General features: G+C 45.5%; 1 protein-coding gene across 11 annotated transcripts in view; it reads right to left on the bottom strand.

Annotated features, from left to right (window-relative positions):
- LOC105477763 (nuclear receptor subfamily 2 group C member 2) overlaps nt 1-13,212 on the bottom strand; it is a 101,699-nt gene that overhangs the window by 6,856 nt on the left and 81,631 nt on the right. For all 11 annotated transcript variants that reach the window (XM_071092256.1, XM_011734497.3, XM_011734503.3 and 8 more), the window contains 5 exons: nt 12,188-12,365; nt 9,897-10,018; nt 7,615-7,754; nt 4,311-4,448; nt 3,220-3,325 (listed from right to left, as the gene is read on the bottom strand). In XM_071092256.1, coding sequence (XP_070948357.1) covers nt 3,220-3,325; nt 4,311-4,448; nt 7,615-7,754; nt 9,897-10,018; nt 12,188-12,365 — 684 coding nt within the window. The remainder of the gene's footprint in view (nt 1-3,219; nt 3,326-4,310; nt 4,449-7,614; nt 7,755-9,896; nt 10,019-12,187; nt 12,366-13,212) is intronic.

Here is a 13,212-nt window from a genome sequence, read left to right as displayed (position 1 = left end):
AAAGACATCCATGACATGTTGCTCAATAAAAATTTAAAGGAGATTATAAAACAGCAAGTATAGATGTGTACATAAAGTACTGGGAAAATGTTCACCACAATGCTAACAGTTGGGCTCTAGGTATTGGGATTTGAGGTGATTTTTTTCTTATTTTTTGTACTGCCCTAATTTTCAGTGTCCCTTTAGCATTATAAATAAAGCAGTAAAATAGCTTTCATTTTGAAGAAACTTGGGGTGGAGGGTGCACCACGACACTGCCCTGGAGGGCCACTGAACACTGTGTATCTCAAGTGTCCCATGTGACCAGGCCATTTCCCAGCCAGGACTGCATCCCAGGCGAACAAGTGAAGCATGTGCCAGGATGCTACTGCAGAGTCATGTGTGACAGCCCAAACTGGAAACACCCTACCGTTTCATTAGCAGGGAAATAGGAACCACAGAAAATGAAGAAGAGTGTGTATTGTTATTGTATATTACATGAAAAAAGGTTACAAAACCTTTGGTATTTTATGATCCCAATTATAATACATAAAAAATTTCTGGAAGTGAATACGCAAAATGTTAATAGTAGGTATCTCTGGATAGTGCTTTTTTTATTTGTTTTTGTTTTTTATTTTGAGACAGCGTCTTGCTCTGTCATCCAGGCTGCAGTGGAGTGACGTGATCACAGTTCACTGCAACCTCAACCTCCCAGGCTCAAGTCATCCTCCCACCTCAGACTCCTGAGTAGCTGGGACTACAGGTGCACACTACTACATTTGGCTAATTTTTCATTTTTTTCTCGTAGAGATGGGGTCTCACTATGTAGCCTAGGGTGGTTTCAAAGTCCTGGGCTCAAACAATCTTGCTGCCTCAGCCTCCCAAAGTGTGGAAATTATAGGTGTGAGTCACCATGCCCTGCATGCTTTTTTAAAAAAAGTTTTTTAATAGTGCTTTTTAAAAAGTTTTCTTTTCCCTTTCTAGAACATTCTAAGTTTTTCTACAGTGAATACTACTTATTTTTAAAATGGGAAAATGTATTCATACTACGCAGGTAGCATTCCAGCATCAGCATCCATTCACTCAGCCACAATGAGTCACTGTGCTCCAATCTTGCAGGGCACACAAAGGTGTAAGAGACCTGCCATTTCAGCTGGGCCTTAGGGGCTGGCTAAGATTTCTATCAGCAGAGATACAAAGAATGGGGAGGGATGGGAGGTATTTCAGGAGGAATAATCAATATGAGAAAAGGCACAAGGATGGGGAAGAGTCAAAAATGGATATTCCAGATAGTAAATACCAAGATAAAGAAAAAAATGAATATGCAAATAGGATGTAAAACATCCTAATAGGGCCTTTTCTTTCAGAACTCTCTCTGAGTGAATTTCTGAGCCCTATAAGAAAGCCTCCCTTATCATTTTGGGCTCCAAGTAACCTGTCATCACCCTAACCAACCCTGGGTCCCTGACTGGACAGGAGTGACTCATGTTTTCAGACACATTATATCTACTTTCCAAGGCAACAGAATTGCTGATATTAAAGTGATTCTAGAGTGTGCTGTGGCTCTGTCAGCAGCCCCAGAGGGCCATTTCCAGCCATCTTTTGGCCATGGGAACTGTGGGTGAGCAGGCCTGTGGCCTCCTAGGAGGACAACCTGACTGCACACTTGGCTAGATGTATAAATTCTGGGTGTGGGTGCATTCCCTGACAGTCCCATTCTCTATGTATTGAGGCTGAAGTTATTCTAGATTCATGATGAAGTCTTCGATGATTCCAGTAGAAAATGGATCTTGCTTTTGTAAAAGCCACATCTGGGCAATAGAAGTATGCCAAAAGGAGAAGCAGGCTCTTGTCTACCAGCAGGACCAGTCAGCCATAAGATACCCCCAGTCACACCAGAGAAATGGCTGGGACTGTCCTGGTTTTAGCGCTGAAAGACTAAGAGCTGGTTACTCTGCTGGGGGGCAAAATCATTTCTTTTGAGAAGCACTGGGCCAGAAGGGGTAGCCCCCAGGGGCATCTCTGTTCCATGGGGCTCCTGGAGACTGAGGTCTGTGCAGAGGACACACGTCTGGGGAAGGTGGGCCCGTGTGTCTTCCCAGGCTGTCAATTTTGTTCCAGTGTTTATTTTAGGGGGACATGGTGGGGAGGGAAATAGGAAATACTTTACTTGAAAGGGTCTCAGAAATTCATGTAGCTTCTGGTGGGTCAGAAGTTGTCATAGGAAAGCACTCTTCCATCTTTGGCTGGAAAGCCTGCCAATGCATTCTGACCTTTGGCAGATCTGAACAATTTTCCTGCCTAAAACGGCATGAGAAAGGCTTTTTTTTTTTTTTGAGACGGAGTCTCACTGTCACTCAGGCTGGAGTGCGGTGGCATGATCTCAGTTCACTGCAACCTCTGCCCACCCTGCCAGGTTCAAGCGATTCTCCTGCCTCAGCCTCCCCAGTAGCTGGGACTACAGGCGCCTGCCACGGTGCCCGGCTAATTTTTTTGTATTTTTAGTAGAGATGGGGTTTCACCATCTTGGCCAGGCTGGTCTTGAACTCCTGACCTCGTGATCCACCCGCCTTGGCCTCCCAAAGTGCTGGGATTACAGGCGTGAGCCATCACACCTGGCCCTAATTTTTATACATATATTTTTGCTGCACATTAATTACAAATACTACCACTAATTTTCACCCAAATAAACTTTTTTCCATCAGTTTATCTGAGGGCAAAATGACTTTATGTAACTCATCCACTCCTTTATGGGGTCAGATTTGATTTCTGTCAACAAGAACTTTTCTGTCAAGTACTCTAGCACTGCCTCTTCAATGGATGCTGACCAGAGAAGCAGATCTGTCAAACTATTCTAGACAAGGGAATCTCCATGAGAACTCAAGCCTCATGTACAGTGTTAGCCCTAGAACAGGCCACGTAGCATCTGCTCCAACTCCTCCAATTAAAGAGTAGCAATCTGAGGCCTCACTCACAGTCACACAGCAACACTGGAATCAGCCAGTCTTGGCCCTCCTGCTGGCACCATCTACACTGTACACCACCTCTAGCATTCAAGAATTATCTCTAGCTCTTGGGAGCTAGGAAAAAACAAAGAAAACTCAAGAATTAGAGTGTGATCCACTGGAGGCTCTATCAGGCTGCTAAAAATGGAAAGGTTAACATAATTTATATTAGAAACTACAAACCCAGCCACATTCCTTGCGGCCCCAAGCAAGAGTGCATGCCTGAATGCCTCACCGGTAGGTGTCTTCCGAGTAGGTTTTCTGAACATAGTCCTGCAACTCCATCTGTGCCTTTTCTTGGAATTTTTCAATCTGGCTTGTGCTGGTCAAACCTGGATGATCTGAAAACAGAAAAGTTACCCCCCTCCAATTCCCTTTGTATTTGAAAAGTCTCATTTGCAGACTTCTTAGTATTTTTAGTCAAACGTCTGCAAACTTCTTAAGTATAACAAATTGAACTCAAAGACTGATCTAATTTGGGTATTATTAGAACGCTGGCTTTTCCTCTGTTTTCTGCCCAGGCCTAAAGTTCCTGGGAGGGGGTTGGGGACCCTGAGTGGATGCCAGTCTGAGCAGCCCCACATGGATGGTTCTGGACATCTGGCTTCCTACTACCTTAGAAAATACAGTTTTAAAAACTATCGCATAAAATTAGAAATTGTCGTTTACTTTCTAAATATTTAATTATAAAATTTGTCCCAATTTTACTAGCTATTTTGTTATTTGTGAGTGGAGGGCTGGGAAAGAAGAGAAAAAGGTGAAGCTGTGTCCAACCCCTACTGTGAGGTGAACGATGAGCCTAAGTAACTTTTCTAGAGGCCTTGAGAGGAGTGAGGCTGCCTCTTCATCTCCTGTGAACATACCTTTTAGCATGCTCTGCAGCAGCTGCTGCTACTGCTATACACAGTCTGTGGGCAAACAGGTGGAGCTTCAATGTGTACTGGATTATATGTGCTAACAAAGCTTTGAAACTGGCAAAGGGCCAAAATAAAATAAATAAATAAATAAAAAGAAAGGACATCGGGTGGTAGCACACTTTTGTTTTATATGGTGTAATCTTGTTTGGCCAATGGTTTCATTAGGACACAGGTTAAATCTATTCAGTGTGTGACATCATCAGGCACTGCAGCATATTTCTTTGGGGCTATAAAGGCAAGAATTTAAAAACGTTTATGTATTTATCTAGCAAAACACCTATCGTAAGAACACTAGGTCACATATAATCTGCAGGCCTCTTTCTACACCACTGATGGCAACATGTTCATGTTCAGAAACATCAGTAGATACAGGTGGAAAAGGGTCATGCGTCCCCACCGCATATCTTACCGGGGCTAAAGAGAACTATAGCTTTAAGGTATGCATACTCATAGCCATCTATATCCAGCTTCGCCATGCTGTTACAGAACTCCTGCAGCTTCCAGATGTGCTCCATGACTTGCTTTATCCGGTCACCAGAAAGTTTATCTAGAAACCAATATCACAGATCCTCTGAGAAAGGCTGGTAAGAACAATAAAACCAGCTTATCTGAGGGACCACAGATGGAAAGAAATGGGACCATTTCACTTTTTAATGAAAAAGCAGTAATCTCAAGATGAACAAGAGCTTCATTTTCCAGCTGCAGGTGAAGTGACAAGACGTACCCAAATTCTGCTCCAATATGGGTTCTGCCTCAATAACGAACTCCTAGACCAGTGATTCTCCCTAGCCCTGCTGCCAGGCAGCTGGCCTGTTGGTGTACATTGTGAATTCCTTTTATTCTGTACCTGAATAATAATTTCTTTATTCTGAAGACTCACAGCTTACATACTTGGTTAGGTTTTTTAAGTCTCTGCAGGCACCTGAACATTAAATGCTGGTAATTTTTAGTTATCAAAACACTTTTTTTTTTGAGTTGGGTGTCTTACTATGTTGCCCAGGTTGAACTTGAACTCATGAGCTCAAGTGATCCTCCCACCTCAGCATCCTGAGTAGCTGGGACTACAGGTGTGCATCACCATGCCTGGCTTCAGAACAATTTTATATATTTCATTTAATCCTCATGACAATACTGGCAGTATTAGTATTATTATTCTCAGTTAAAAAATAAAACTGGCTAGTTGTGGTGGCTCATGCCTCTAGTCCCAATGTTTCAGGAGGCCAAGGCAGGAGGACTGCTTGAGGCCAGGAGTTTGAGACCAGGTTAGGCAACATCATGAGAGTCTGTCTCTACAAAACAACAACAACAAAACACCAACACCAAAAAACAAAGAAAACTAAAGCTCATTTGTGAACAAATCTTACTTCAATAAAATGTTGTAAGGGTTTTTTGTTTTAAGTCTCACTCTGTCCCAGGCTAGAGTGCAGTGGCACAATCTTGGCTCACTGCAGCCTCCGCCTCCCAGGTTCAAGCGATTTTCCTACCTCAGCCTCCCAAGTAGCTGGGATTACAGGCACTCACCACCACATGTCCGGCTGATTTTTGTATTTTTAGTAGAGACAGGGTTTCACCATGTTGGCTAGGCTGGTCTTGAACTCCTGACCTCAAGTGATCCACCTGCCTCAGCCTCCCAAAGTTCTTGGATTACAGGTGTAAGCCACCACACCCAGCCTGTTATAGGGTTTTTAAAACTTCACCCTTACGTAAGTATTCCAAGGAAATAACTAGAAAAACAAATGTATGACTAGGTCACTCACATTCCTAGATATCAGATACCCGGAATGCCCAATTAAAAGTGAAGTTCCAAGCCTAGGCAGCATGGCGAAACCTCATCTCTATAAAAAAAATATAAAAATTAGCTGAGTGTGATGGCACATGCCTGTAGTCCCAGCTACTTGGGAGGCTGAGGCAGGAGGATCACTTGAGCCCAGGGGTTCAAGGCTGTAGTGAGCTATGATTGCCACTGCATTCCAGCCTGGCAACACAGAGGCTCTATATCAAAAAACGAACAAACAAAAAACAATACTTTCCACTTCAGTTACAAGTGTAGATTTTCAGTGTTACTTTGAATTCTGGGCATGACAGCGGTCTTCAGAGTGTCGCAGACATGCTACACATGGAGAGACTACAACGGCTACCTCCTATTCCTGACACTGCTGGTGTTTTGAACACCAAATACTAGATAGTTGCCGCAGATCTCACTAGAAAAGTCATTTGTTCATTCTTAAGGAGCAGCCTGGGTGAGGTACATATGTTCTGTACTAGGGGGGCAGCATGATGCAGGTCTGTGCCCTAGTTTTTTGTGTTTTTTTGTTTTTTGAAACAGTCTCGCTCTGTCACCCAGGCTGGAGTGCAGTGGCGTTATCTCAGCTCACTGCAACCTCTGCCTCCTGGGTTCAAGCGATTCTCATACCTCAGCCTCCTGAGTAGCTGGAATTACAGGCATGCGCCACCATGCCTGGCTCATTTTTTTTTTTTTTAGAGACAGAGTTTCACTCTGTTGCCCAGGCTGCAGTGCAGTGGCACGATCTTGGCTCACTGTAACCTCCGCCTCCCAGGTTCAAACAGTTCTCCTGCCTCAGCCTCCTGAGTAGCTGGGATTACAGATGCCCACCATCACGCCTGGCTAATTTTTTGTATTTTTAGTAGAGACAGGGTTTTGCCATGTTGCCCAGGCTGGTTTCAAACTCCCGAGCTCAGGCAATCCACCTGCCTCAGCCTCCCAAAGCGCTGGGATTACAGGCATCAGCCACCGCACCCGGCCTTTTTTATTTTGTATTTTTAGTAGACAAGGGGTTTCACCATGTTGGCCAAGGCCAAGCTGGACTGTCCTGACCTCCAGCGATCCCGTCTTGGCCTCCCAAAGTGCTGGGATTACAGGTGTGAGCCACTGCACCTAGCCTGTGCCCTAGTTTTTGTATTTACTGTTTCATTTGGGGCAAGCCAGGGACCTTATCAGGGCCTCAGTTCCTCCATATGAAAAAATGAGGTAATAGTCCCTACTTTATAGGGTTGTGAGGATCTGTGAACTATTAGACATGAGAAAAGTAACTTGTGAATGTCAATGAAGATGAAAATATCAGCTGTGATTATTCTGCAAACATTACTAAATGCCTAGCAAGAAGCTGACCTTTTCCATTTTTTTCTTCGTATTAATCGTATGAAGAGGACAGTTGGGCAGAAATTTACATATTCTAACTGATAAGCGTCCTGTAACATTCATTCATTCATTAAGATGAGATCTTGCTCTATTACCCAGGCTGGAGTACATGGAATGATCACAGCTCACTGCAGCCTCAAACTCTGGGCTCAAGCAATCCTCCTGCTTCAGCCTCCTGAGTATCTGGGACTATAGGCAGATGCCACCAGGCCTGGCTAATTTTTTGTACTTTTTGTAAAGACAAGGTCTCGTTATGTTGCCCAGACTGGTCTCAAACTCCTGGGCTCAAGTGATCCTCCTGCCTGGCCTAACAAAGTGTTAGGATTACAGGCGTGAGCCACCATGCCCAGCCCAAAGGTTCTATAACTTAACAGCCAAACTTCTCTCAGCCTATGGATGTTGTGGGACACTCAGGCTATCCAATTTGCTATGTTGCCAGCCTGGGTCGACAAAGGTGTCTCTGACATGGGCCTTCAACCAGGGGGCTAGGCTCTGCTCCACAGCCACAAGACTAGGCCAAGACACACCCCAGCCCCAAGTCCCTGTGCCCTACCTTCCTGGATGCTGTTCTGCAGGTGGTTGACGATGGCAGCCAGGATGGTGGAGAGACTCATGACCTGGGCACACTGGGCCAGGCCGAGGGTGAAGAGCTCATTCCAGCAGGCCCGCACCAGGCTGGTGTTGCAGTCCTGCCTAGGAATATAGAGAGGGGCCTGAGTGTGGTGTGTGCTGGCATTTCTCCAAGGTTGTGGGGCATCCAGGCACTAAGTCACAGCATTTCCCGAACAGGTGAACTCAGTGTTTGTTGAAGTGCTATCCAGGATCATTCTTCAAGAAAAAGATGAAGTCTATGAATAAGTCTATGAATGTTTTAACTAAAGTCCTTCTAATGATCAACTATTCTCTTAAAAAACATCCTTTAAATAAAAAGTTTTAATAGGTATGGCCAAATCATCATTTCCTACAGTATTCTAAAGCCTCAGCATCCTGGATTGGCTCTGTCCCAGGAGATGGTATCAGTTACTTTGGTCCTGCAGCCAAGGTCACGAGAGGCTGCGGGGACCAAAAGACTAAGAGCTGAGTACAGATTCTGAAGGGCAGAAACATGCCCTCCAAACCTTGCAGGGAAGGAGGCAGGCTTTGTGCTGGATCCGAGACAGAAGCAGGGAGGATGAGGGTTCCGCTAAGGCTGCTTCCAGCCCTGCCCTGGCTAATTTCTACTCAGGTTAGTCAGTAAAGTTGGCACATCACAAAACAATACATCCTTATTCTCAGAAACTCCTAAATTGCATTCTCTCACCTGTCTCAAGATTTCAGGAGGCTGGAGAAACTGGGCTGTTTTGACAAAGCTGTTTCCTCCAGTTGCCTTAAGTGTGGCCCAGCCAGAGGAAGGCAGTGAGAACCAAGACTACTGCACTGTGTCATTCCCAAATGCCCCAGATGCATGTCTAGTATTTTACTATGATCACTGCCCTGAACAGTAACTTATGAAAAACAGTACATGAAATGTAACTGAAACCACTTTAAATGTGGTAGCTCATTTTATCTAGCCCGGACTGAGAAACTCTGTGGAGGAGGTTCCAAATTATCCAACTAGAAAAAGTACACTCAGGGCAGTGGGTGGATCATGTTTCAACCTCATTTAAAAAAATCTCAGGTACCTATCAGTACTATTAACTGTGGACTGTGGTGTTACTAAAAAAAAAAAAAATGCCTGAGGTTACACCACGTACCAGATACCAGCAAGGGGTAGGCAATTCTCCCAAAGAGCTAACAATGAAACTCCTAATACTTGTTTAGCAGTCACTACCTGTCTTGTTCTCCCTGGAGAATGAGACAATTCTGTCTGCCTTTCCTTTAATCATGGAGGGAGGTGACCATTCTAACTACTCAGGACACATCCCACACCACCTGACCCACAGAACCATACTGCCTTCTGCTGAGTCCCTTGCATGCCAGGCACTGGGTTAAAAGGTTTATAGATCTTAACTCCACGCAAGGATTCTACAACGAGAAACTGGAGGCTCAGAGAGGTAAAGTGACTTGCACAAGGCCACACAGCTGACAAGCGCTATTCTTATGCCTGACAACCAGGTCTGTTTGCCCCAAAGACAACAGTGTAAACTACTAGACAACGCTGCCCTCCATTCTAGTGTTTTCCACATATTACCTAAGGATGGTTACTCTGCAATATGCAGTAACTCTCATTGCATTTCCATTTTTATATGGTTACTTATCTTTCAACCAGACTGCCAGTCACCTGATGGCACGATGGCAGCCGCACCAGCTGCACAGCACTTGGCACACTGGCAGAGCCGATGATGGGATTTAGAGGAGAAACATACACAAGTGGTACTCCAGAAAGCAAGAAAAGGAGGGGGTTTCCTGTAGAGATGACACCAGGGTCTGTACTACTCAATGTGCCAGTTGGCACTGTGGCTTGTGTGAGATTGTAAATCCATATTTGAGGAAACAGCTGATTCACATTCACCTTATTGAGGCCTAGGCACAGTTCCCGGCCTGGCTTCAGTTTATGAGTCACACTGTGCATAGCACAGTGCTGGGGACTACCCCTTGCCTTCTACATTCTTCTCCATCCCCAGCTCCCAGCAGCAAATCCTAGGAGGCTCCATAAAGGTTAGAGGAACACTGCAGAACTGGCAACTGGTAATCCTGCTACCAGTCCACTAACTATATTTAATAAGAAATTCAGGGTCCTTTGAATGAGGTCATCGGAACAGTCAAACTAGATGGGCCCTCAGAGTTCTTCCAGGTCACTCCTAGGGAGAGGAAGGCCCCTGCCCAAGGATACATGCACAGAAAGTGGCGACTTACCCAAGTGCCTGAAAGGCTGGGATTGACCGAGCCCAGTGCATTGAGAGGAAAAGCAGACGGGATGCAGACTCACAGATGTAGTGCACGTTGAGGTACTCTGGCATTGGGCTGGGCATTGTTAGCTGGAAAAGAGGAGGCACATGGCACAGAGGTGAAGGAAGGACAGGGGATGGCTTTGTCTATCAACATGTATCCCTGTCGTGCTTCAACAGCAGTGGCATCTAGAGTCACTGTCTCTGATTCTGAAGTCCCATGCAGTCGGGGAGCTTGCACAGACTCCCCAGTGAACTAGGGTCGAAAGGGCCTTGGAATGTGGTCCATAAGCCTAAGGGGATCTTCCTAGCCCACCCCCATAAAGACATACTCCTCAAGTCTTGCCTCAGCTAAACTGTTATTTGTTCTATGGCAATTCCATTTTGAGCCATAAGTTAAGGTCTAAATTAAATCTGGGGAACAGGGGCCAGGTGCAGTGGCTCATCCCTATAATCCCAGCACTTTTGAGAGGCTGAGGCAGGCTGATCACCTGATGTCAGGAGTTCAAGACCAGCCTGGGCAACACAGTGAAACCCTGTCTCTATTAAAAATACAAAAATTACCCAGGTGTAGTGGCGTGCACCTGTAGTTCCAGCTACTTGGGAGGCTGAGGCAGGAGAATCGCTTGAACCCAGGAGGTGGACGTTATGGTGAACCAAGATTGTACCACTGCACTCCAGTATGGGTGACAGTGAGACAGTCTCAAAAAAACAACAAAAAAAATCTGGGTAACCGGGGCCAACTTCATGGACTAGCAGGCATTTTGGGAGATGGTCTTAAGGTAGCAGTCAGTAACCAAGAGCCAAGCAGCTCACGTGATAGGAGGATGATATCCCATGACTAGAATGTTGTGCGAGGCTCCAGGAATTCCATTGTCTAGAAGGGGCTCCAATGCTTTTGAAGCTGGAATCACACTGGTGACCTGTCTCTTAGGCACCTTTGGGAAACTATGAGCAGGGATCTAGCTTCCTAAGTGACTGGCCATATCTCTCTAGTAAAAATACTGGGTCAGGCACAGTGGTTCTAATCCCAGCACTTTGGGAGGCTAAGGTGGGAGGACTGCTTGAGGCCAAGTGTTTGAGATCACCTTGGGCAACTTATCAAGGACCCCATCTCTACAAAAAATAAAAATAAAAATTAGCTGGGCATGGTGGTACATGCCTGTAGTCCTAGGTACTTGGGAGGCTGAGGCAGGAGGATCACCTGAGCCCAGAAGTTTAATCCCAGGAGTTTGAGGTTACAGTGAGCCACAATCACATCACAACACTTCAGCCTAGGTGAGTATCCATAAAAAAAATAAATAAATAAAAAGAAGAAGGAAAAAAAGAAAGAAAAAATACTGAGGGAACAGGAAGACTCAGCAGTCTGGAGACCTAGAGACTGAGAGAGCTTTGGGTGCCCTCTGAGTGTCCTGTAGAAAAAGCAAGACCAGTGAATGACAGCACGGGGAAGACCCGTGAGGTCTTAACAGCGCTCTTCAAGGGATCTACTTTCTGTGGCTCTAGAGGGCAGAGTAGCCAGGATCAACAGCTGGCTGCCTGCTTGTTGCAGACTTTATATGAGGGTTTCTATGACACAGAGAAGAGACAAAAGTGCCTGCCTGAGTCCATGGGGCAGCCAGGCTGTCACAGAATGGCAGAGGCAGAGCATTCAGCCCTCAGCAGTTACCACTATGTCAGCCTGTCTTAGTAATGATGGGCCACGCCTGCTTCAGGGTTACCTTCAGAACCAAATGGCACTGTGAGCAAAAGACAAGTGAAGATGCTTTGTAATGGGAATATCATTCTGGAATACAAGATCCAGTTTGAAGTCATAATGTCCAATACCACAGTTTGAAGATGAGCTCACTCCAAAGTTTAATTTTTATTTATTTATTTTTTTTTGAGGCGGAGTTTTACTGTTGTCGCTCAGGCTGGAGTGAGTGCAGTGGTATCGGCTCACAGAAACCTCTGCCTCCCAGGTTCAAGCAATTCTCATGCCTCAGCCTCCAGAGTAGATGAGACTACAGGCATGTGCCTCCATGCCTGGCTAATTTTTGTATTTTCAGTAGAGATAGGATTTCACCATGTTGGCCAGGCTAGTCTTGAACTCCTGACCTGAAGTGATCCACATGCCTTGGCCTCCCAAAGTGCTGAGATTACAGGCATGAGCCACCCTGCCTCGCCCCAAGGTTTGATTTTTAAAACTGCAGACCAGCTTTGGTACAGAACCTCTCCCCCAGCAGGTTGGGGGCACATGGTTAGGCTGAATCCACTCACCTTAAATGTGACGTGTGTGTCTGAAAGGAGGGGGCCTTCAACCTCAATGATGGGTGTCGACTGGTCTCGGCTGATGACGTGGATGCTTCCTCCTCCACTGGTGTCTATCCCATCTGCCAGGCTTGGAGAGGAGGAGCTGTCTGTGGTATTAAGTGCTTTAGCTAAGGTATCAAATGCCCTGTGAGCAAAAATGAAGCATGTAATTGTTGTAAATCTACAGCTTTTAGGGGGAACAGAATTCTAGCTGAGATACGATTTAGAAAAACTACAATGGGAAAAGATTAAATTAAATTCTACCTAGTGAGGGAAACGCTAACAATGAAAGCTTCTTTATTTTATTTTTTTGAGATAGCACAGGCTGGAGTGCAGTAGCAGGATCTACCTTCCTAGCTTCAAGCAATCCTCGTGCCTCAGCCTCCTGAGTAGCTGGAACTACAGGCACACGCCACCACACCCAGCTAATTTTTTTCATTTTTCAGAGACTGAGTCTCACTCTGTCACCCAAGCTGGAGCGTGGTGGTGTGATCTTGGCTCACTGCAACCTCCGCCTCCTGGGTTCAAGTGATTCTCTTGCCTCAGCCTTCCAAGTAGCTGGGACTACACACGCTGGTGGCACACACCACCATGCCTGGCTGTATCTTTTGTATTTTTAGTAGAGATGGGGTTTCACTATGTTGGCCAGGCTGGTCTCAAACTCTTGACTACAGGTGATCTACCTGCCTTGGCCTCTCAAAGTGCTGGGATTACACACGTGAGCCACCGCATCCGGCAAACAATGAAAGCTTGTATGTATTATCAACACATCATGTTAGGCACTGAGCTATGTATTACCTAACTTCACGGACAATTTCTTTCTCTCTCTCTCTCTTTACTTTTTCAGAGATGGGTCTCAGCTAGTCTCAAACTCCTGGGATCAAGTGATCCTCCTGTCTCAGCTTGTCTAAGTGCTGGGATTATAGCTGTGAGCCACTGCAACTAGGCCCAATTTCTATTTTTCACAAGTACCCTCCAAAGGTAAAAATTCT

The sequence above is a fragment of the Macaca nemestrina genome, chromosome 2 (assembly GCF_043159975.1).
Source record: "Macaca nemestrina isolate mMacNem1 chromosome 2, mMacNem.hap1, whole genome shotgun sequence".
NCBI lineage: Eukaryota > Metazoa > Chordata > Mammalia > Primates > Cercopithecidae > Macaca > Macaca nemestrina.
This window is presented reverse-complemented; position numbering and strand designations above follow the sequence as displayed.